We start from the raw sequence: 22,396 nt of genomic DNA on the forward strand, positions 1-22,396 counted from the left end.
TATTCAGTTTCATAAATTAAAAAAAAAACCTTGATAGATATCCCTTGGCTAATTTTCACGACTTTTGTCCTCTTCTATTTGGTTGCTCTTTACGCCCTCAGGTCAGCGCGAATGGCAGCGTACTCCGCAGTGAGATCGTGGGAAGCATCAAGCTCAAAGTGGTTCTGTCCGGCATGCCTGAACTCCGGCTGGGCCTCAACGACAAAGTGCTGTTCGAGATCACAGGCAGTGAGTAACAGACGATGTTCTCCACAAAGCAGAGGCCGAGCAAATCAGTCTCTGTCAAGTGACATTCGGGTCACAACGATAAAGAGGAATGAAATGGGGAGAATTGGGGGGAGGCTTTTCATGTTGCAGTTTTCATCTTTGGCCTGTAGGTGGTGACAAAGCACTGGGTTAAGATCCATCCAGCGTGTGCAAGGACTAAGTGAATATTATAAAAAGTACTTTTGTGTACTTTTTATAAGAACTCGTCTTCTAACTGGACAGGTTGACTGTTTGATCTCTGCCAGTGTGAGTGTACAGAGTGATTTAGCATCTTGAAAAGCCATATCAGCCATAATAGACAAGGAATTTTAAACTTACTATCGTAGCTCACAGATCGACAGCTTGAACCAGTTTCCAGCTAATGCAGGCCGGTGTGTCCATCGGAAAGACCCTTTACCCGTCTTTACTGCCTGTGCTCACTGCATGGAAGGTAGTTGGCCTCGAGTGTAAACGTTTCCTTGATAGAACTTGCCGTTTAGCAGTCAATTGATACTTTTCAAATTGATGCTTTTAAATCAACGTTTAAAGGTTGCATGCTCACTTGCTGATGGCTTTAACAATGATAATAATGGATTACATTGGCCTGGGTTCGAATCGAGCTCTGAAGCACGAGTGCTCACCACTGCACTACCTCTTGTGAATGACTGATCTTGCTAAGTAGGATTGAGCCTGGTTAGTGCCTGAATGGGACCATGTGGGAGTCCCATTGCTTATGAGTGATCTCACTGAAAAGCACAACACAAATAAAAGCAAGCTTTGTTGCCTTTTATCTTGGTTCCCGTTTTGGCCATAAGACCTGGCAACCCAAAGCGCTGAGCTTTGACTGAAAAATGAAAAACCTTTTCATCATGAAAAATGGTTTTGTCTTTGTGAATAAAAAATGTAAATATCAGTAAAATTCATATTTGATTTAAAACACTAATGAGCTTTGAAATTTAGGGCTGTGACAAAATATCAGATCGCAATTTTCTTACATTTTTATTACATTTTGTGTTAATGCACTTTTTCAATCTTAACGCTTAAAAGTCAAATGGCATTTGGTTTCTAAATTTTGGACACATAACTGTTTTCTTTTTACACATTTTAAGGTAAACATATTACTTATCTTAGTTAGTCACTGTATCGCAATACGTATCGGATCGGCCGCTGAATATACCTATTGGATTGTGACAAAAGTGGATCGTCCCAGCCCTAGCAGACGCCTCATCTTTTGACTTCAAACACTAATAAGCCTTTGAAATCTGAAAAACATGTAGATAACTCATCTTTAAATGTACCCATCGCTCGTGTTGTATTGAGTGTAAACTTTCAACTCACCTTCACACTTCACCTTTGGGTAGTTTTGTGGGCTCGCGGCTCTGCACAATCCCCAGTCTTACCTTTTATCTCCTCCCCTCCTCTGTTCCCCTCTGATTTTTCCATTAAAAAGCCTCACTGTGGCACCGTTCCTTCGGCACTCTTTCGGCCTGGCCCTTCTGGCTCTCTCCATTTCTTGCCCCCCTACAGATCCGTACCAAAGGGGAAAGGCTCTGCTGTCTAGCCTCTCTGCCTCGGGAGTTAATCCTCACCCCGGGCTACGAGCCTTGCAGATAAAAGGTGTGGCGCGGTGGATATCTTGTACAGTCAGCCCACTCTCCCCCCCCCCCCCCCCCCCCCCGCTGTGTAAGTCAGTCTGGGAACCGACGCATCCTCGGAAATAATGATCAGCCATAATGATCAAAAAGAGAGTGGACGTGCTCGGAATGTGTGTTTTTTTTTTTTTCCACAGATATTTACATGTTTTTACTCTGTCGTCTTTGAAACAACTTTCGTTCTTATTCCACTGGGTTTGTCGAGGGACGTGATTTGCACTTCTTATCTCAGCTGGGTGCAGTGGAAATGTTGGAGAACTACATCACTGCACTCTAGTGGCTTGAAAGTTGATTACACATAAATGAAGCGATTTGGTTGTTGTTAGTAATGGGTTATTTGTAAAATATACAAATCCCACAATGATTGTCATAAGATTGGAAATGTGATCTTTATTTGGACATTTTTCTTTTTGATTTATGTTGCTCTTTTCAAGCTTTGCAAAATTGCACATCACTCCTGCCTCACACCAAGAAAACCCTGAGTTCTATTCCCAGGCCAGGTGGAACTTTCTGTGTGGAGTTTGCATGTTCCTCCGGTGCCTGTGCAGGTTTCCCCTACCACTAAAAACATGTGCAATAGAGTCCAATGTATGTTCAGTAACATGCACTGCCCTGCCAAAAGAAAAAAAGATTATCCTGCGATCATGTGAATGATACAGATTACAGATAAACCAAGAAACAGCTTACTTTCTGTCTTAATTACTTTACTTAAAGGGGGGGTATTATGCAAAATCGACTTTTTCAAGCTTTACATCATGTTATTATGTCATTCCCTCATTAAAAACATGCCTGAAGTGTTGCCATGGCACGTTCACGTATTTTTGAGTAGTCTGTAAAAACTCAGATGGCGGCCATTTTAGGGATAGGTTTGCCCGAGTCCTCCTAGGAACGCCCCCACCTCCTGGAGACGCCTCCGAGCTTTCGTCACCAGCCGAGTAACCAACCACTGCTCCTCAGCAGAACCCCCTCCCCACTGATGCCACAGACAGCGTGTGGAGGGGGCGTGTCGGAAAGAGTCAGAGGTTCTTAAAGAGACAGAGGCCTATTTCAAGACATTCACTACAGCCATTTTGAGAGAGCAATTTTATACAAGGCAGTTATTCTAATTTACTGCATATACAGACCAACAGAAGGTTTCGTCATCATTGTAGTGTGCTTGTAGTGTGACCATTCAATTTAGTTCACCGAGCCTTGACCAAGTGCATTTTCTTCAGTTCGGCTTGACCCAAATCTAAAAGCTTCTTGAAAAAACTAGTGACAAAAATGAGACGAAAACAAGGATCAAAATGTAACAAAAAAGGGTTGAAAATGTGATGAAAAAGTGACAAACGCCAGAAAAGAGCAATAGAAAAGTGGCAAAAAAAAGTGACAAAAAAAGCAATGAAAGGAAATTAAAAAGTGACGACAATGCAGCATCGAATCCTTGGATTTGATGGTGTGCGGGAATTCCTTAATTTCGCTTTCAGCCTTCTTCCTACATCGCAAATCGATGTGCGAAGTCCCCTCTCCCCTTTTACTACAACGCAACAAAAACGCAAGTAAAACGATCAGTTTAAATGAGTTTTGTTGGTCTTAGCTTTCAAATGAGGCGTTACACTGGCCTATAGGCTGTAACCTTTTAGAGTTGGGTAAAGCTGAACTAGAGAAAATGCACTTGGAGCTTAAATGTGACAATGAGCTAGGTAGCATAACGTGTGTGAAACAGTGCCAGGGATAAGTAGCTCTTATTACAGAGTGTTCCTCTACTATTATATATGACAATACTATTGAAATGCAGGTTGGGCTCTCGCTGTTCCCCTGCGTGTTCTCCAAATGCCGTGATTTAGTTTGTTAGATTGGCCTGCGGCTTTGTCTGTCAGCGATCCTAATACAGTATCACATCTTTTGGAAGAATATATATTTACCAAATGGCATTTTAAGACACTTGGTTTTGGGGTGAGGCACGAGGGCGACAGAAAGCAGATGAGCTCCATCCCGCGCATTAACATTGAAGGAAGTGCTCCGTCCGAACAGCCTTTAGGTGAGCCACGGGGGACAGCGCTTGCATTTTCAATAGGGCTTTGACATGTTCACAACAGCGCACCTGTCTCCACGTCTGCACCCCCCCCTCCTCCCTCAGGTAGCTGCAATGGCAGGATGTCCCAAATGACCTATACTGTTGCAACAACACAGGGCCCGCGTGCAAGTCAGCGGCAATTACACGGAAACAAACTGTGTAAATGAATAATTCCATTTAATAGCGCGAGTGCCTTGTTTTTCCCGTGAAACGCACTCTCTTCGGACCTCACCTAAGCAAGTCACACACACAAGCAATAAAGTGAAATCAATACTACACAATGAGCAGGTTAACCACATCTATACACACAGCATACACGGGGGGGGGGGGGAGGACGATGAATAGCAACATACACATATATTGTCTCCGACAGGTCTTATTGGACTGGGGGTGCAGGCGCCGGCTTTAGCTGACTTGTATAATGGGGGATTTAGCAGAAGGCGCACGGCCCCGCACTCATTACGGCGGTTTCTGACCACTCAGCATCCGCTATTAGGGACGAGGAGAGTGGCTAGACTGATATAACAAGAAGAAGGTCCAATTTGGGCTTCCACTTTTAGGTTTGGAAAGTCCCAGTGTTGTTCTTTGCGAAGTTCGTCATGTTGCGTTAAGACATTTCACAGTCTAATTCAAGTCTCCAGCCAGCAAAGAAGTGATTATGAGAACACTGCTTTTTTTTTTTTTATATATATACCCTTTTACGTCAACAATTTTGGGCCACTGGAGCACCAAAACAACACTTGGCCGCTTCACTAAACTGGCATCCTAGGGACACTTTATTCAATGCCAGTGCTTTCAGTTTTGCGCGTCACATTTTCAGGTTGTGCGTCTTTCCGTACCCGTAGCTGCAAAATAATGATTTGGCCGGGGACGGGAGCCGGATAGAGAGGATTTTTGAGAGCCTCCGCGAGTGTACAGCGTGTGCCTTTTTCCGAAGAGAGATTGAGTGGATGTTTGTCAGTCGTCATTACCTTGACCTTGTTTCCCCCACCCCTGTGTGTTCCCACTAGAAAGCTTTCAATCACTCAGTATGCTTCTTTTTTTTCCTTTCTCTTTCCTCCCTGTTGTTTGTGTGCGTCAGGAGAGAAGAGTAAGACAGTGGAGCTGGAGGACGTGAAGTTTCATCAGTGTGTCCGCCTGTCGCGCTTCGAGAACGACCGCACAATCTCCTTCATACCACCGGACGGCGAGAGCGAGCTCATGTCGTATCGCCTCAACACCACGGTGAGTCCAAGCATGAGCAATTTAGGGCGTCTCAGTGACTGACTCAAATTAAAATTTGAAGTTTATAAATGCCATCAGAAGTCATAGGGAGGTCAATTAAGTGGATACAGCGTGGGAAACAATAAGAAAACTTCGTAATTGGGCCAAACTTGTTACTTGAATTCAGTTTCAAGTGACTTGACTTGGGCTCGACTTGTGCGACTTGAGTAATGAGGACATAAGGGTGACTTGGAGATAAGGGAAATTTGGCTACATCTCTGTTAGAGGAGGGATGGGGTTAGGGCTGTGCAATGAATCAAAATGTTATTATTAATAAATTATTTTATTTATAATTATTAAAAAGGATAAACAAAGACAAACAAACAATACGTAACCATTTCATTTCAACACCAAGCCAGGATTACAGAACTACACAAAATACAGTAGGCAACAGTCTTGACTAGACAGACAACACAACACTTCAGCACAATGCATTCCAAAAATAAAAATAAAAATAAAATAAATAGTTACAGCTTTAGTAAATGTTTGGTTGATGATGAGGATGTTCCTTCCTTTTAACTTATTATAGAAAAAACAATTATTAAGGATGCCCTCCCACTTGTCCATTCAAAGCGATCTCAAGAAGCAAAGCGAACTTGTATTATTTCATGCCACTGGAATTATTTTCCCTTTGTCTGACATAAAAACAAACAGCGCTGTGTGATGATGTCATCAGGCCGCGCTGCTCAGTTTACTTGCGCAGGTGTGAGGGCTGGCCAGGTGTGAAACAGAGACCTCTCTCAATCGAGGCAAACTTGAAATCATTTTTTTTATCTTTTATGTCTGTTCAGAAAACAGAAAATATTCAGCATAGTTTTTTGATTAATAAATAAATAAAATAAAGATAGACTTGTTTTTAAAGACAACAAAAAATTGTTTGAATACTCGTGATTTTAGTTGTGACTAAAATAATTGTGATCATTATTTTTCAATAATCGACCAGCCCTCGATGGGGTTGAATTCATGTTGGGACTGACCCTGTTCATCGCATTGTTCCCCAACAATCCTATAATAAGCAGCTTCGCTCGCTGTCCGTGGATATTTCCGCGAAAATGTATACACCCCAAACATCATCAAAGCTTCATGCAGAGCTAGTCTTTTTCTGTAATTGTTTATTTTCTGGTCTAATGCATAACTCATATTGAAAAGGGAGAGCGATCCACAGTGTGTTTACTTCATGCTGTGAGATTTATGCTCATGTGCAAAACAAATTACTATCATCACAGTATATGATTGGCTCTTAAAAGGAATAGTGTGTAAACAGTACCTATGACACCTATAGTGAAACTAAAATAATTCCCCAGGAAGCAAACAGTAGGTACTACTTTTTACTTGTTTTTTTTGTTTTTTTTGTTTTTTGATGGAGCAAGTAAGATTAGTTGCCATTGGATAATTCAACCAGATTACAACCAATTAACTGCTTCACATAAGTTAGGATTTACCATTGTTCTGTGTCCCAATTAACCTTTGAAACAAAGAAGTAATCAAAACAACCATCACTGTCTAAGACAGTGAGCCAGACAAACTTGTGGACAATAATAGCATTTTTCAAAAGGTTGAAAACTTCTAACTAAACATTATCCAACTAAATGAACACATTTACAAAGGAAATAATATACAATTCACTTTACCACTCTCTACTGAACTTCTTCCCTTTTTAAACGAAACAACTATACATGGTTGAGGACTTAATCATTTGATTGAAAGGCCTGCAGTTTCTCTAATACTGTATCTTCAACATTGACGTCAAAAACTAGTACACTGCCTAATTCTCCTTTAGAGGCATCACAGTTATCCGCAGTAACATCATCCTCTGCCTCTCATTTAACAGACACCACCATTGAGAAAACTAAACCTGTCACTGATTCTTCAAGACAGAATACCACAATGCTCTTTCCATAGAATGTACAGGGTCTTCTAACTCTCTGGGTCACAATTTGTTATGACCTAATACAATCCTGTTTGTTTGCCTAAAAAGGCAAATAAAATGGTTGTACGGCAACCTATAAGTTTTCCATTTTGACGTTCGTCCACCTGCATCTCTCAACTTGTCTTCACTTGTATTACTTTTTAAGATGGTCATCCAAGTCCTGAGCTGACAGCCGTACTGGACTTCTATTTAAAGGCCTTTTCAAATCCTCGCCTCTGTTCCCCTCGCCCCACTGTGCCCCCGGTGTCGGTTTGGTGATGTGCTTTGCGGTTCAGCCCGGTGCTCCCCGGTGACCTTGTCCCCTCTCTCCCTCTGTGACAGGTGAAGCCGCTCATATGGATCGAGAGCGTGATTGAGAAGTTCTCTCACAGTCGTGTGGAGATCAAGGTGAAGGTAATGATAAGTGACTGGCAACACAACACACACACACACACACACACACACACACACACACACACACACACACACACACACACACACACACACACACACAAATGCATTGGTCGCTTCTCTCTTGTAGTGATGCACAATAATGGAAATTTGAATCCAATCATCTCCAGACTTTTGCCAATAATTATGTAGCGTATTTTCCGGACTATAAGTAGCACTTTTTCATAGTTTAGCTGCGGGTGCGACTTATACTCAGGTGCAACTTAAATATCAAAATATATAATTTGTCATTTTCACACTGACAGCCACTAGAGGCACTCTAGGCTTGTGTACCAGTATCTGCTACTCCTGTACCACTGAAGATTTAAAAAATGGTCGTCAAGCAGCATAAAAAATGTTTTGACTGAGTGAGAAACTTTTTAGGGACTGGCGAAAGGAGGCTACTCTTACCGCAATGAAGAAAACAAAAAAGGCTAATCACCGGCTAAAAGCTAGAGCCACAGCTCGAGGAAAGAGTTCACAAATGGGTGCTTGAACAACGCGCTGCCGGGAGAGGCTTGTCAACGGCGCCTCGAGCTCCAGGTAGTTTCCAGGACTGGTGCGACTTATACTCAAGTCTATACACCTACAGTCCGGAAAATACGGTATATATCTTTGATCTGATTATATTTATCACTTATTCATTCAAACATCAGCATGAAATAGCTGTTTCCCTGCACTGGCCCAAAGGAAGTAAGCCACAATTCCTTGTACAAAGTGTTTCTCTTAAAAAGCCATTCAAAAGATCTGATTCGTGTCCCTGCTTTCCTCTCCGGGCCTTCCAGACTTATTTAGTATTTATGCCACATGCATCTCAGGTGGATTAGCGCTCACCATCTGTTTGACACAGCGCATCTCCACAAACAGCCACGCGCTGCAAAAACAAAACGTATGAACAAAACACCCTCCTCCTGCATCTTTCTCCATCTCGAGGCCTCGGTCTCGGGGATGACTTTTGACCCGCCGTTCCCCTCTCTCCCTCCCGCAGGCCCGGAGTCACTTCAAAAGTCGATCAACTGCCAACAATGTGTCCATTCTGGTGCCGGTGCCCAGTGATGCTGACTCACCCAAGTTCAAGACGAGCACGGGCAGCGCCAAGTGGGTGCCCGAGAAGAACGTGGTGCAGTGGAACATCAAGTCCTTTCCGGTTAGTGCCAAATCTCACAACATGTAAACATTCTGCTCTTAAGGGAAGACACTGCAGGCAAATAGGGAAAAGCATGTTTTTCTCTCTTTTAAGGAGAGGACCTCCGCAGGTTTACTTAAAGTGCATGGGTTTATATGGCCTGCTGTTGTGATGCAATGAAAATAAACACGCTTTAAAGGGATATTTTAGGATTTTTGACATAGGACCTCATTTCCTAGTTATCCACAGTATTGTTGATTTCTGGAGATTTTCATGCAGTCCTTATGTTTGAAGAGTTAAGTGGTGCTAGGCTAGTGCTAGGCTAGTGCATGTCTATGGTAACTAGTAGCCTGCATTAAAAACAGTCTGACCCAAGCACAGTGCACCTGAGGCAAATCACTTAGAACACCAGACTACCGATATAAATGTCTGGGTTGACTGATTTTTTTTTTTTTAATATAACCATTTTGCATTTAAAATATCTTACATTTGAGCAGCATCAGCTTCCTGGTTGTAAGCTATACGCAGCGGCGGAGTGATCAGTAGTTTGTTTACCTGTGGCCCGGCATTATTACACGTGGAATTCACAAAGGAGTTTTCTACAAATCAGATATGGCAACGTTTGGAGGTTTTTAATGCAGGCTACTAGTTACCATAGACATACGCTAGCCAAGCACTAGCCTAGCACCACTAAGCTCTTCAAATATTAGGACAGCATGAATCAAAAAGATAAAATATCTCCACAAATCAACAACACTGGATAACTAGGAAATGTCAAATATCCTGAAATATCCCTTTAACCTCTTAACCCCCACCTGAACCGAGCACATTTTCTCCAGTTTGACTTCTACCAAATCTAAAAGCTTCTTGAAAAAAAATTAAAAGAAAATAGTGACGAAAACGAGGATGGAAAGGTCACAAAAATCCCACAAAAAATAAATACTGCACAGCCACAAAAGTGCAAGAGAAAAGCAACAAAAAAGCGATGATAAAATTACGCAAATTTGACAAAAATGTGATAAAAAAGTGATGAAAAAGTGACGAAAAAGTGACGAAAAAGTTACGAAAAAAAGTGATGAAGAAGTGATGAAAAAGTTACGAAAAAGTGACCAAAAAGTGACCAAAAAGTGATGAGAAAGTGACCAAAAAGTAATGAAAAAGTGACGAAAAAGTGATGAAAAAGTGACGAAAAAGTGATGAAAAAGTGACGAAAAAGTGATGAAAAAGTGACCAAAAAGTGACAAAAAAGTGACAAAAAAGTGATAAAAAAGTGACCAAAAAGTGATGAGAAAGTGACCAAAAAGTAATGAAAAAGTGACAAAAAAGAGATAAAAAAGTGATAAAAAAGTGACCAAAAAGTGATGAGAAAGTGACAAAAAAGAGATAAAAAAGTGACAAAAAAGTGACCAAAAAGTGATGAGAAAGTGACAAAAAAGAGATAAAAAAGTGACAAAAAAGTGATGGAAAAGTGACAAAAAAGTGACAAAAAAGTGACGAAAAAGTGATGAAAAAGTGACGAAAAAGTGACAAAAAAGTGATGAAAAAGTGACGAAAAAGTGATGAAAAAGGGATAAAAATGCAACAAAAAAGCAATGAAACATAATGCCAGAAAACGATCCCTCAAGATCTTTTTCTTCGCTTTCAAATGAGGCCTTACTCTGACCCCATAGGCTGTGACCTTTTACAGATTTGGGTAAAGCTGAACTTGGTTAAGGCGGGGATTAAGAGGTTAAAGCTGTAGTAGCCGCTTTCAAACTTTGAAAGGAAGAAGTAAAGTGGAGTTTTAGCCACAACTTGTTTCGCTCGCACACACTCCTGACAGCACATTCTGATTCTGCAGGTGTACGTCTTTTTAGTGAAGCTTATACGCTGGTTTATGACACAAACACCCATTACCAATAGTGACAAAAGAAAATGTGCTTCCCTACAAGAAAACAAGTATATGATGTTAATGCTTCATACACACATATATTGTTTCACGGCTCTCAGGATTATGACGCGATGCTGAATCTTAAACGTGTAAAGCCCTAAAGACTCTTAAAATGGAGTAGTGTTTTCAGAGTGACAGATATTAGAGAGCAGCTATTTATCACTCTCTCATCGACCTCACACACACACACACACACATTGTCCCACTCCTCCTGATAGCCGCCTATACCGTCGCCCAAACTTGTCTTTACCATCTTCAAATAACATGTAGCGCATTAATTCAGTTGATGTTTCTTTTATCTGTCAGGCTTAGATATCTCCCGAGTAATTCATTATACCTCGGGCCCGTCAAGTAGGGTTTACGATATCCATTATCATCCCGCCTGGGCCGCAATTTTCCCCCCTGTCACCGTCAACCTTTGAACACCGTGGAATTACGTATTCTCACAGGGCGCGCTGTTTTTAATAGAGGGCTGTTGCGGCTGACAGACACAGGCAGCGCTAACACGTCTAGCTTTTTGCAATTAGAAGGATGGATCCTTGAATTCGAGGTTTTTACTTTATTGATCCCCAAGGGGAAATTGTTTTTGTTTACAGCTTCACATAGATTTTTTTGTCTGTCAACTGTGGAAGAGGTCATTTTCAGAGTGTACCGCACCTGAGGCCCATATAGATGACAGTTCAGGACAAGCTGACTGGGTCTGAAATGTTAAAATCAATGGGCAAAAGCTGCTATTCTTTAGCTCAGTGATTCTCAGAAAAACAAAACACTGTGGTACGAAGATTGCTTCAGGTGGAACTTGGGCTTCTGTTCAGGTCTTTGTTGATAGAAATTCCTCTCTTGGGCTACTCCTAATTAAAACAGTGCTAAGTAACTCATGCCCCTAGAGGCCATAAGCGCCACTGCAGATGTTGTAGCATGTTGCGGTTTTTACTCATTACTTGTCCGTGAGAGTAAATACTACGCTGACAGAAAAGACAAAAGTAGAGAGGGACATTGTGCATCCAATTACACAATGGAGATCTTTTTTTTTCACTCAAACTTGGCTGTACGAACTGTTTAAGTGGCGCTATCCCACAGTTAGCTTTGCCCGTTAGCCTGTTAGCTTCTTCTTCATGATTCCATTAGTATCGGGGCCTCTGACCCGTAGACAGCGAAGTTGCAATTGTGTTTTTTTGGCCAGAGACACCGGGGGGAGATGAAAGACCCTCCAATCATCCCATTAACACTTGTATTACCCCCAGAGGGACTACGGAAAGGATTTATTGAGTTAAACAAGTTACTTCGTACTGCTTTATAAACTACTTAAGTTTTGGTTTAGCTCCATTTTAGACCAGATTTATTACCTTGTGTGTCTATGCTGGTCAATTTTTTTTCTTTTCTTTTTTCCGTTTATTTATTTAAACAAGAAATGATTAAAACAATCTGGTCTGGCTCGGCCCCAGCTGATTTTACACATCAGGTCAACATTGTAACACACACAAGGAGGAACACACATTCAATTCAATTCAACTTTATTATGGACTCGATCTCCACATTATTTATGTGAGACAGAAGTTCCGACTCTGGGTTCATTGAGAGTTTGTCTGGCTCTCGCAGCTCTCGTCTCTGTCCTCAGAGTTTACAGCCGTCCCTGTGCCTGTCACACACCAGACAACTGCCTGTATTCTCTGCAAAAGTTTGAGGAGCTGTGTTTTTAGCGGCATCAAAATAGACTGGTTTGAGGTTTGGGACGCAGAGTGCTGTAGTGCTCTCCTATAGACGAGCCGTTGCATATTGTTCGGGAAAGCCGGTTGCTCGGGGCGGGGCAAAACTTAAGTTTTATAAAAATCCTCTTGGAGTCCAGGGTAAATTGGAACTATTGGTACTATTTCGGGACTTCTACAAACACATTTATTCTGTGATTCTTGTAATAGTTTAATAAATAAGACAGCAATGGCCACACCATTAAAAAAAAACAAAGCAAAAACTGAATTAATTTATTCATTTAAATCATTTTTGGAATAAGATTAATGGAACGTGTTGGAGACGGTGTTTTTTAAGGAACATGTTTTTAAGGGCGTTTCCATACAAGGTGGACAAATGTATTATAATTCACTACACTATCATGTTTATGCCGGTTCTTAACTTGTAAAGTCATGGCACTGCCCAGCTTGTATCTCCTTCACCTCCTTATCAACTCAAGGAACAAACACATTAATGTTATCGCATAATCAAATCTCAAAGCTTCATCAATACCAGTTTATGATTGACTTGAATCCGTAACTCATTTGTGACCTGTTTTGTTTTGTTTTTGTGTGCAGGGCGGTAAGGAGTACATAATGCGCGCGCACTTTGGGCTGCCCAGCGTGGAAAGCGGCGAGCTGGAAGCCAAGAGACCCATCACTGTGAACTTTGAGATCCCCTATTTCACTGTGTCCGGCATACAGGTACAGAGGAGGGTCTTGTAATGTTCGTTTGTTAAAGCTACATGGGCGTGCAGCCGAGCGGGAAAGCAAATAGTGGACTCAATAGATGACTTATTAAGTCTTCTCCTCACTGTCGGGATGTACGAGCAGCAGGTCTCTGTTTAAGATTTCCTCACCAGGAATAGGGCGTTAACAGTTGATAAAATTCATACCCTTGTCCCATAAAACTGAAATATCACCGACGGCGAGATTATGAAGATGGAATTTATGGCGTCGTAGATGGTTTATAAATCTGCTCAACAACAGCACTCCCTGTGTTTGAATGTTTGATATTGTAATATGGAAGTTTATATCCTCAGAAAGACGGTCATTTGCTTCTTTATCTTATTATTTACCAGATGGACTTCAGATAATCTTTTAGTGTAAATTTACTGTATCCATAGAGCTGTAGTGACTTGCAGGTCCTATTTATGTAATGTCAGAGAGAGAGCAGGGGCTGTTTTTTTTCTGGTTTACACCCAATTTAAGATGTGATTGATTTGATCTTGATCCAGGTACATGGTATGAAAAGTTTGACAACCTCAGATATAGAGGGTATGCAGGATGAACTTACCTTATTTTCATTCTAAACAGAACCCATAAGGTGCCAAAACAAATAATTAACACATTTCAAAACTAATTTGGCTGTTACCATGCTACGACATAGCATTCATACCCTCTATAAATGTATGGTAGACATAATAATATATGAATGTAGTTTTTGTTTAATGTGGAGAGGGCCAGTGCTTAAAGAGGTAGTTGAACGCGGTGTTAAAGCAGTACTAAGTAACGTGTTTACCTTAATAAATCCTCTCCGTAGTCCCTGTGGGGGTAATACAAGTGTTTATGGGATGATTGGAGGGTCTTTCATCGCCCCCTGGTGTCTCTGGACAGAAAACCATGTTTGCAACTTGACTGCCACCGGTCCGGAGAAAGCAATACACACTAATGGAATCACGAAGAAGAAGCTAACATGCTAACGGGCAAAAAGCTAACTGCGGGCTAACGTCACTTTAAACAGTATTTACAGCCAAGTTTGAGTGAAAAAAAATATTTCCATTGTATAATTGGATGCACAGTATCCCTCTCTCCCTTCGCCTTTCCTGTCAGCGTAGTATTTGCTCTCCAAGACAATTAATAATTTAAAAAAATCGTAGCTTGCTACTACACCTGCAGTTGCGCTTATGGCCTCTAGGGGGAAGAGTTACTTAGTACTGCTTTAATTTCGTCGACTAAAATATTTTGTCTTAATTTTAGTCAAAGTGATATTTTTGACGACTAAAATTGGACTAAAATTAAATGAAAAGTTTCTCATGAGACTAAAACTATGACTAAAATGTCCAGATATTTTAGTCGACTAAAATAAGACTAAATAAAAATGAAATGGAGAGACTAAAATCATGCAAACTTCTATTGACCGTCTGAAAGAGCCTCAGATCATTTAAATTCTCTGCCAAATGAAGAGGTTTGTGCTTTTCATGTGGAGCAGCTCCATGAAGTCGAGGACCACGATTAAATGATTAGAATGAATATCATAAAAACAAAGCCGACTAAATTAGTCTTAAATTTAGTCGACTAAATTGACATGCAATTTTCGTCGACTAAAACTAGACTAAAATGTAATTATTTTCTTTAGACTAAATCTCGACTAAAATTAAATGACATTTTAGTCAAGATATGTTGTCAAAATGAACACTGGTTGAACGAGAGCGTTGAGTGTCACGTGAACTCCACTCACCCTTTTGTGTGTCGCTGTGCAGGTGCGATACCTCAAGATCATCGAGAAGAGCGGTTACCAGGCGTTGCCGTGGGTGCGCTACATCACGCAAAGCGGAGGTGAGATGCTCGCTCTAAAAATATCTCATTTGATGCAGATTCATTAAATTCGACATGTGTGACACTGCTGAGAAGGGGATGGGATTTTACAGTATGTTATGTCAATGTTATTTGTAAAGCACATTTAAAAACAACCTCAGTCAACCAAAGTGCTGTACAGGCGCAGTAACAATTATACATTACATACACAATAAAACACATAAAGACATAAAAAAAATATGTTCTATGCTCCCCATCTGCTTTGGTACATTTTTAGGCACAGATGTCTCCAAAACTTTGGCGCTTAAAGGTCAGGGTCACTTAAAAAAAGGTAGAGCTGACGATTTCTTAAACTTAATTAGGTGGAAATGTCCTCCACCAGATGCACGAGGATAAAAGTAAAGTTGCGATAATTATGCTCAAAAAAGGTCAAATTCTTACTTTGTCTCTCTCGTTGTTATAGTTTGACAAGCGACTGTATTGAAAAAGTGGCTCCTTGTCCACTGTGCCATCTGGGACAGTCCTGAAAATATCCAGTGCCCCTATACTGCCAATTTAGCGATGCTACAGACAAGCACAAACAGCCTGCCCGCTGTGTGACTGACTCGAATGGCCCAGGGATAACGCCTGGTCAGCACAAGAGCTTCCAATGTATTTATGGCAAACTATGGTCGAATTGATGCAGTGCCCTGTGGAGTATTCAATGTAATGCTGGGCTACTGCGTACTAGTAAACATTTAGACTACGGCTGCTCAATATTTAAGAAAACATTGTTGTTATTCAGTGTGAGGTTATGCAAATGTGCCTCAATGTTAGCCTTGTTTTATTATTGAACACTGCACTGCTTTTAAATCCTTGGAATAGCCTATAAAAACAGTCCCAGGGAAAAATGGAGGTCTCATTGTTTTTCCTATAAATCCTCACACCACAGTCAGATTAGTGAGGTCTGGCTGCAGTAAAAACGCGGAAGCCATGACGGTTTTCCTAAAGAGCGCTGTCAGAGTGAGTGTGTATCACTATTAAGAGTGTGCCCGAGGAGTGAACTGGTCCGCGCAGCATCCATCATATCCATTACCTGGCTCCGTCGCCATGAGCTGCCGTGGCCTCAGGGGACTTTAAATGACACCACGCAGCAACACTACACAGGCCCAAAGAACTGCGCCTTACCGTTTCCCATTCAGGCCCGCGGCTAGCAACGCTTTAGGTTTCCAGAATACTGGTGCAGCAGGGGAGGCACCAGGCGGCGTGTGATTCTGCCGCTGCCCGAGAAGGATCCCATTTGTGAGACAGCTGGCACGCTCGAGTGTCTGCTGCGATTTGGCCTCTCCTGCCATCAGATGACACAAAGAGAGTCAGACAATTGTGTGGCAGAATTACTGTGAGCTTTGGAATTGTTTTTGTTTTTTACATGTGTTGGGATTGGCATTAGATTTGCTGTTCGAGACCAGACTGAAATATGAATTGCTAAACTTGTACAAGAAACACGAGCATTTCAGAACATGTCGGAACTGGGAGGATAGCAGGTTTTATGCATATTGATGCCCCATAGAGACAGGATATTTTGTTGTTTGCGCAGGACAGTATATTGCTCAAATACTAAATACATGTACAATTGGTTTCCCTTTGGGGTGAGGGCTCTCGTTGGAAATGAGATTCCTAATCTCAGTGGGACCTTCCTGGTTAAATAAAAAATAGATAAAAAGATTTTTCAATTTCATAATTGCAACTCTTCAACTTGATTCATTTGTACTGTAGTGCTCACACATTTAGAACCAATGACGCGAATAGCAAGGATTGTTAAAGGGGCATTTTGCAACTTTTTATGTGAAAAAAAGTGTTGATGCGTATTTGACCTTGTAGCTTGAGTGGTGACCCATGGCATCTTTACTTTTGATCACGGAGGTCTCTACAACACTCCAGGATCAGTTGTTTTGGAGCATCCTAGAGACCACTGCGACAAAAAATAAAGGCACCGTGATGAGCACTTATACAGCTGCTTAGTCACTACAAGGTCAAATACCCAGAAATACTTTTTCTACTACTTTATTTCCACAAAGAAAGTTGCATAATGCAACTTTAACTTTAATAGTATTATTGAACACATGCTGGAGGAATGCATCTGGCATAAAGTGAACATTTGTTCGTCCACATTCTGGCTTAATGATTTATTAGAATCTCAACACTTGTGTATTGGTGAGATGGTTCAGTGGGTTTACACAGTACTGTGAGTACAAGGTCAGATTATGTTCAATATCTATCAAAAGTGGCCCAAGGAAATATCAAGACTTGATTTTTTTTTTATCACGAATCAAATCTCATTGCAGTCACTATACTTGCAGAAAGAAATGTACTTTTTCCAAATCGTTCAGCACTAGGTAAGAAAGAGCCAGGGTAAGAAATAGTGACGATACACTTCTGTCATAATCCAATACATATCACGATACCCAAGGTCCGATTCGAAACAATTCAATACAATATAGTCCAATTTTCCAAGTAATACATTTATGATTTTTCATTAAAACAAACTGTGATTATTTACCCTGAATGAAAAGCGTGCAAAAGTCTGATATGATGAAGTGCAAATGGCTGAAGCACTTTAAGTTTGGCTCTTTTGTTTAAACCAACCAGCACCAAATTCAGATGTAACAAAACTATCTTTAAGTCAAAAACATGTGTATATATATTTATTTTTTCCATAACTGAGTTGAGTATCAAAAGTATTGCGATACATAGATTCGATACACATATCACAACAAAGAAGTATTTACAATAAGACTGTAAAGTAACATGTGCAATAATCTCTGTATCAGCTGCACTTTATTAACTCTTCTTCTTGAACACCGACTGTAACAAGTGAATTTCTCCTTTGTCCATCCATCCATCCATCCATTTTCTTCCGCTTTATCCGGGGCCGGGTCGCGGGGGCAGCAGTCTCAGCAGAGATGCCCAAACTTCCCGGTCCACACACACCTCCTCCAGCTGTTCTGGGGGGACCCCGAGGCGACACCAGGCCAGCTCGGAGACATAGTCCCACCACCGTGTCCTGGGTCTTCCACGAGGCCTTGTCCCACTAGGACATGCCTGGAACACCTCCGGCGGGAGGCGACCAGGAGGCATCCGAAACAGATGCCCGAGCCACCTCAGCTGCTCCTTTCGACGTGAAGGAGCAGCGACTCTACTCCGAGCTCCTCCCGGGTAACTGAGCTCCTCACCCGATCTCGGAGGGTGCGCCCAGCCACCCTGCGAAGGAAACTCATTTCGGCCGCTTGTATTCGCGATCTTGTCCTTTCGGTTATTACCCAAATCTCATGACCATAGGTGAGGGCGGGAACGTAGATCGATCGGTAAAAAAATTTAGTCGGGTGCTAAGAGGACTGGGTGGCAGTCGAGGCCGGGTGCCTCGACGACCTGGTCCGCATGCGCAGAATTTCTCCTTTGTAAGATCAATAAAGGTTTATCTTATCTTATCTTATTGCGATATATTGCAAAACAATTTATTGTCCCAGCCCTTGTAAGGAACTCCTTAAAGTAGAGCAAAATGGTGATCATAACTGCACTGACTCAAATGCAGCACACTTGTACTGTAAATGGAGGTTCAATAAGAATATTAGAGACAGCCTATTTCCTGCACACTGGAGTACTGCCAGGACTGAAGAAGAAGAAGAAAAAAAACTTCCATAGCAGACACCTACCCTAGAAATGAACCTTCCTCCATCACATCCATCCTATCCATTACTGGTCTCTGTCAGTCGCGAGTCGCAGGCAGTGCGGGTGGATTGATGCCACCGGATGCCAGGAGGCTCCCAGGGTAGAGCCAAGGTTTCTATCGGCCTGCTGTAGCGTCAGCAAAGGAGGAGGCTAGACGCAGAATAAGACTGATGAAGTTAGGTGGAGGGGAGAGAAAGCTATCACCTTTCTCTCGTCGTTCCCATCAGCGGCACAGACAGGGAGAGGGCTCGGGCGTCGGAGGGGAGGGGATGGTCGCGTTTCAGTTGGCAGCACGCTAATAGACATGCTCACTCTGATAAAACAATATCCCACGTATCACCGCGCCGCTGCTGAGTTATTAATGAGTGATGAACAGGCATTTAGCACTTGTATAGTACGTCTGTAAGCCAAGATGACAGCCACAGCAGTCTGTGCTGAGACTGTACAGGCACTTTCACTGCCTCGCAACTCAAACATTTGTAATCTGTCTTTGTAATGTGAGATACTGTGTCATGCAGAATTTCACAGGACACAATGGAGGGAAGATCTTATCATCTGGGACTGCAATGTTCTTCACCCGTATCCCAGTCCCCTGACCTATAGCCTTAACCATATAAGACTAGCTTTATGAAAGACTGATGTGGACAGTCCCCAACCTTTGAAATATCCACAGTGGGCTTGTTTGTCACATTATAATACATGCTGGATTTCAAAATTATTTTAAGACTTGATAATTATCACCCTGCTCATTTAACTTACCTTAAAGGTGCATTATGCAAATGTTTATGCAAAAGTGGATGTTTGTGCGTATTTGACCTTGTAGTGACCCGACAGCTATAAGTGGTCAGCGTCACACCCTTACTTTCGGTCACAGTGGTCTCTACAACGCTCCAGGATCAATTGTTTTGTAGGTTTTCTGGTGGGAGGTCTGTCAGCAGAGAAAACCTTCCAAACAATTGATCCTGGAGCGTCCTAGAGACCACTGTGATAGAAAGTAAAGGTGCCATGCGGACCACTCATAAAGCTGCTGGGTTGCTACAAGGTCAAATACACACAAATATAACCTTTGTTTTTTTTTTACATAAAAAGTTGCATAATGCACCTTTAAAGCTGGAGTACCTGATCTTTTCTGTTCAAAATGTGAAATGTTTTGTTTTTACCCAAACTCGTTTCTGGCTGTCACAAACCCTCTTGCACTTTTGAACCGTTCAAGCAAATGAATTACATGCACGTTTCACGCCAGTGTACATCTTAAAAGGGACTATATGGAGTTTAAAAATGTGAAAACAAGTATTTTCTACGCTCTACATGTTCCAGCCATGTCCTAATGTGTAGAATGAGCCCAGACCTGTTCACCACAACTGCCTCTAAAATCCTGCACTGTCACTCAAAAAGGTGTCACTTCGGGTCTGAAGTGCCGTCATGCATGAGTTTAATATAGAAGGTGCAGTTACACATATGGCCTGAGATGGCAGTAGTGGGTTTAAAATGGCCAACTTGCATCCAGCTCCTTTAAGCTTTAAAGTAAAAGCCAAGATTTCGGGTACACCTAGATACTTCCAATAAGCATCTAGATGAAGACACTGTAACAACTGTTTTTGCTGTGTTTAGAACATGTGGTGGAAAAAATTAACCTGACAAATAGTCAGGTACCCCAGGTTTAACCATACAGCCTTAACCAATTAAAATGCATTTATATTTATCATATGTTTTATCAAAACCATATTTAAATCATTACACCTATGACAAAGACGGTTTTCTGACCAGGTGACAGTGGTTTTGTTGTTGAAGCGTCCTCGCGAAGCCACACAATTTGGTGATTCCTGGTTTTCAACAAAAAAAAAAGAAAAAGAAAACAGCATGATCTCAGTTTAAAGAAATAGGCCACCGTTTTTACATACTGAGATATGTTCTTACCTTAGCTTTGACGAGTTCTTTAGGACCTGTCTGGTCTTCACCCGTGCCTTCAGTCACGTAAACACAGCGCAGACGGCGTTAGCATTTAGCCTCTCCCTCTCTCCTCTATAGCTCCAAAACAGGTCAAGATAGAAGCTACCAAGCTCTTCCACATTATCCCTATTTAAATATGGTGACGTGAAGTGTTCCACTACAAAGTATAATTACACAGAATTAAACAATGTGGATTTTCTAAGCGGATAAAAGGGGGAACTATATTGTAAGGCGTAATAATACCAGGAGTAATTTGGCATCCGCACAGTAAAGGGAAGATTACTGTGCAGTAAAGTGAAAATTACTGCGCGGATTTCGAACTACTCCTGGTATTATTACGCCTTACAATATAGTCCCCCCTTTTATCCGCTTAGAAAATCCACATGGTTTAATTTTGTGTAATTATACTTTGTAGTGGAACACTTCACGTAACCATATTTAAATAGGGAAAACGTGGAAGAGCTTGGTAGCTTCTATCTTGACCTGTTTTGGAGCTATAGAGGAGAGAGGGAGAGGCTAAATGCTAACGCCGTCTGCGCTGTGTTTACGTGACTGAAGGCACGGGTGAAGATCAGACAGGTCCTAAAGAACTCGTCAAAGCTAAGGTAAGAACATATCTCAGTATGTAAAAACGGTGGCCTATTCCTTTAAGGCTTTGCTTGGAATGGGTTTTATGATCTGACCTGTAATATTGTGATTTTGGGGTAGATTTTCAGTCGGTTCAGCCTTGCGTACAGTGCGAGGCTGAACTGAAACTGGCTACTTTGACGATCCTTGTGGATGGGGTTTTTGGCGCAGTCTGGAAATGCACATTTTTAACATCCTTTACCCCTTTGCCTGAGGCCTGGGTTGGAGAGTCCAAACATAAAAGCATACAACATGTGCACACAATGGAACAGAAATAGAGAATGTCGAAGAAAAAGCTGCTTCCAGGTATTGTCTCAACATCTCCACACTTCAGCGCCGCTGTGTGGAATTTCAATGCGCTCAATAGCCGTAAATTGATTTAGTGAAGCGGCGCTGGGGCCAGTATTAGTGCGAATCTTGTTTGGGGAATTAATAATGCCCTTATTGGCAGTGATGCGACGCGAGAGCGAGCTGAGGGGCTAGACGCCTCTGTGTGTGTGTTAATGCTGTGCTTGTTACATCTCTTGGCAGATTACCAGCTCCGGACGAACTAAAGGGCACAGACGCCGCAGGTCGAACGGGTGTTTCTCCGTTTCCCCCCCGACTCCACTGTCTGCAGCCGCGACAGAGGACAAGTGGGGGAAATGCCAAACGTGTTGCAGCAAAGTCCCGAGCAGCGAGAAGTACATCATTGCTATCTCAAAAGACACGCTCACCTTGAGAGAGTCCATTTTAAAGGAGGACGAAGACTTGAACTCATGATGTGTCAACTTATCACTGTGATTCTGGACACTTTTGACTTTTACACAGGAGACATATCATGCAGCGGCTTTTAACTCTGTAATTACACGCTCTCGTCAAAACCTGGGGTGGTCTTTGGCTTCATTCCCGCTGTTCTGAGTATTCACTTTGGTGTTTTGCTCCGACCGCTCCAGCGCGTCAAAGGAACTTCAAACAGCGATCTGCTAGATGGCCGTTGAGTGACGGTGAAAACATCTTTTTTTTTTTTTTTTACCACCGCGTAACGTGTCATCCCAGCTATTGCCTGAAGAGGGTGAAAGAAAGAAAATGAACGTGATTGAAACCTCCTACAAAAATTGACATCTTTTTAATCACTACCACATAGTCAAACATTGCATAACACCCCCCCATTTTAATTATCGATTTTAATCATCACATACACGGACTCGTAGCTCCTAGCCGTAAACATTCCTCTC

At 41.8% G+C, this 22,396-nt stretch overlaps 1 protein-coding gene across 1 annotated transcript in view; it reads left to right on the plus strand.

Moving 5' to 3' along the window:
- Window positions 1–22,184, plus strand: part of ap1m3 (adaptor related protein complex 1 subunit mu 3) — a 40,685-nt gene extending 18,501 nt beyond the window's left edge. The window contains exons 6-12 of the mRNA XM_079575615.1: window positions 102–228; window positions 5,036–5,178; window positions 7,469–7,540; window positions 8,565–8,723; window positions 12,936–13,061; window positions 14,840–14,915; window positions 21,711–22,184. Coding sequence (XP_079431741.1) covers window positions 102–228; window positions 5,036–5,178; window positions 7,469–7,540; window positions 8,565–8,723; window positions 12,936–13,061; window positions 14,840–14,915; window positions 21,711–21,733 — 726 coding nt within the window. The 3' untranslated portion in view covers window positions 21,734–22,184. The remainder of the gene's footprint in view (window positions 1–101; window positions 229–5,035; window positions 5,179–7,468; window positions 7,541–8,564; window positions 8,724–12,935; window positions 13,062–14,839; window positions 14,916–21,710) is intronic.
- Window positions 22,185–22,396: the final 212 nt, after the last annotated feature.

This window comes from Gobius niger (assembly GCF_951799975.1).
Source record: "Gobius niger genome assembly, chromosome: 17".
In the NCBI taxonomy this organism is placed as follows: Eukaryota; Metazoa; Chordata; class Actinopteri; order Gobiiformes; family Gobiidae; genus Gobius; species Gobius niger.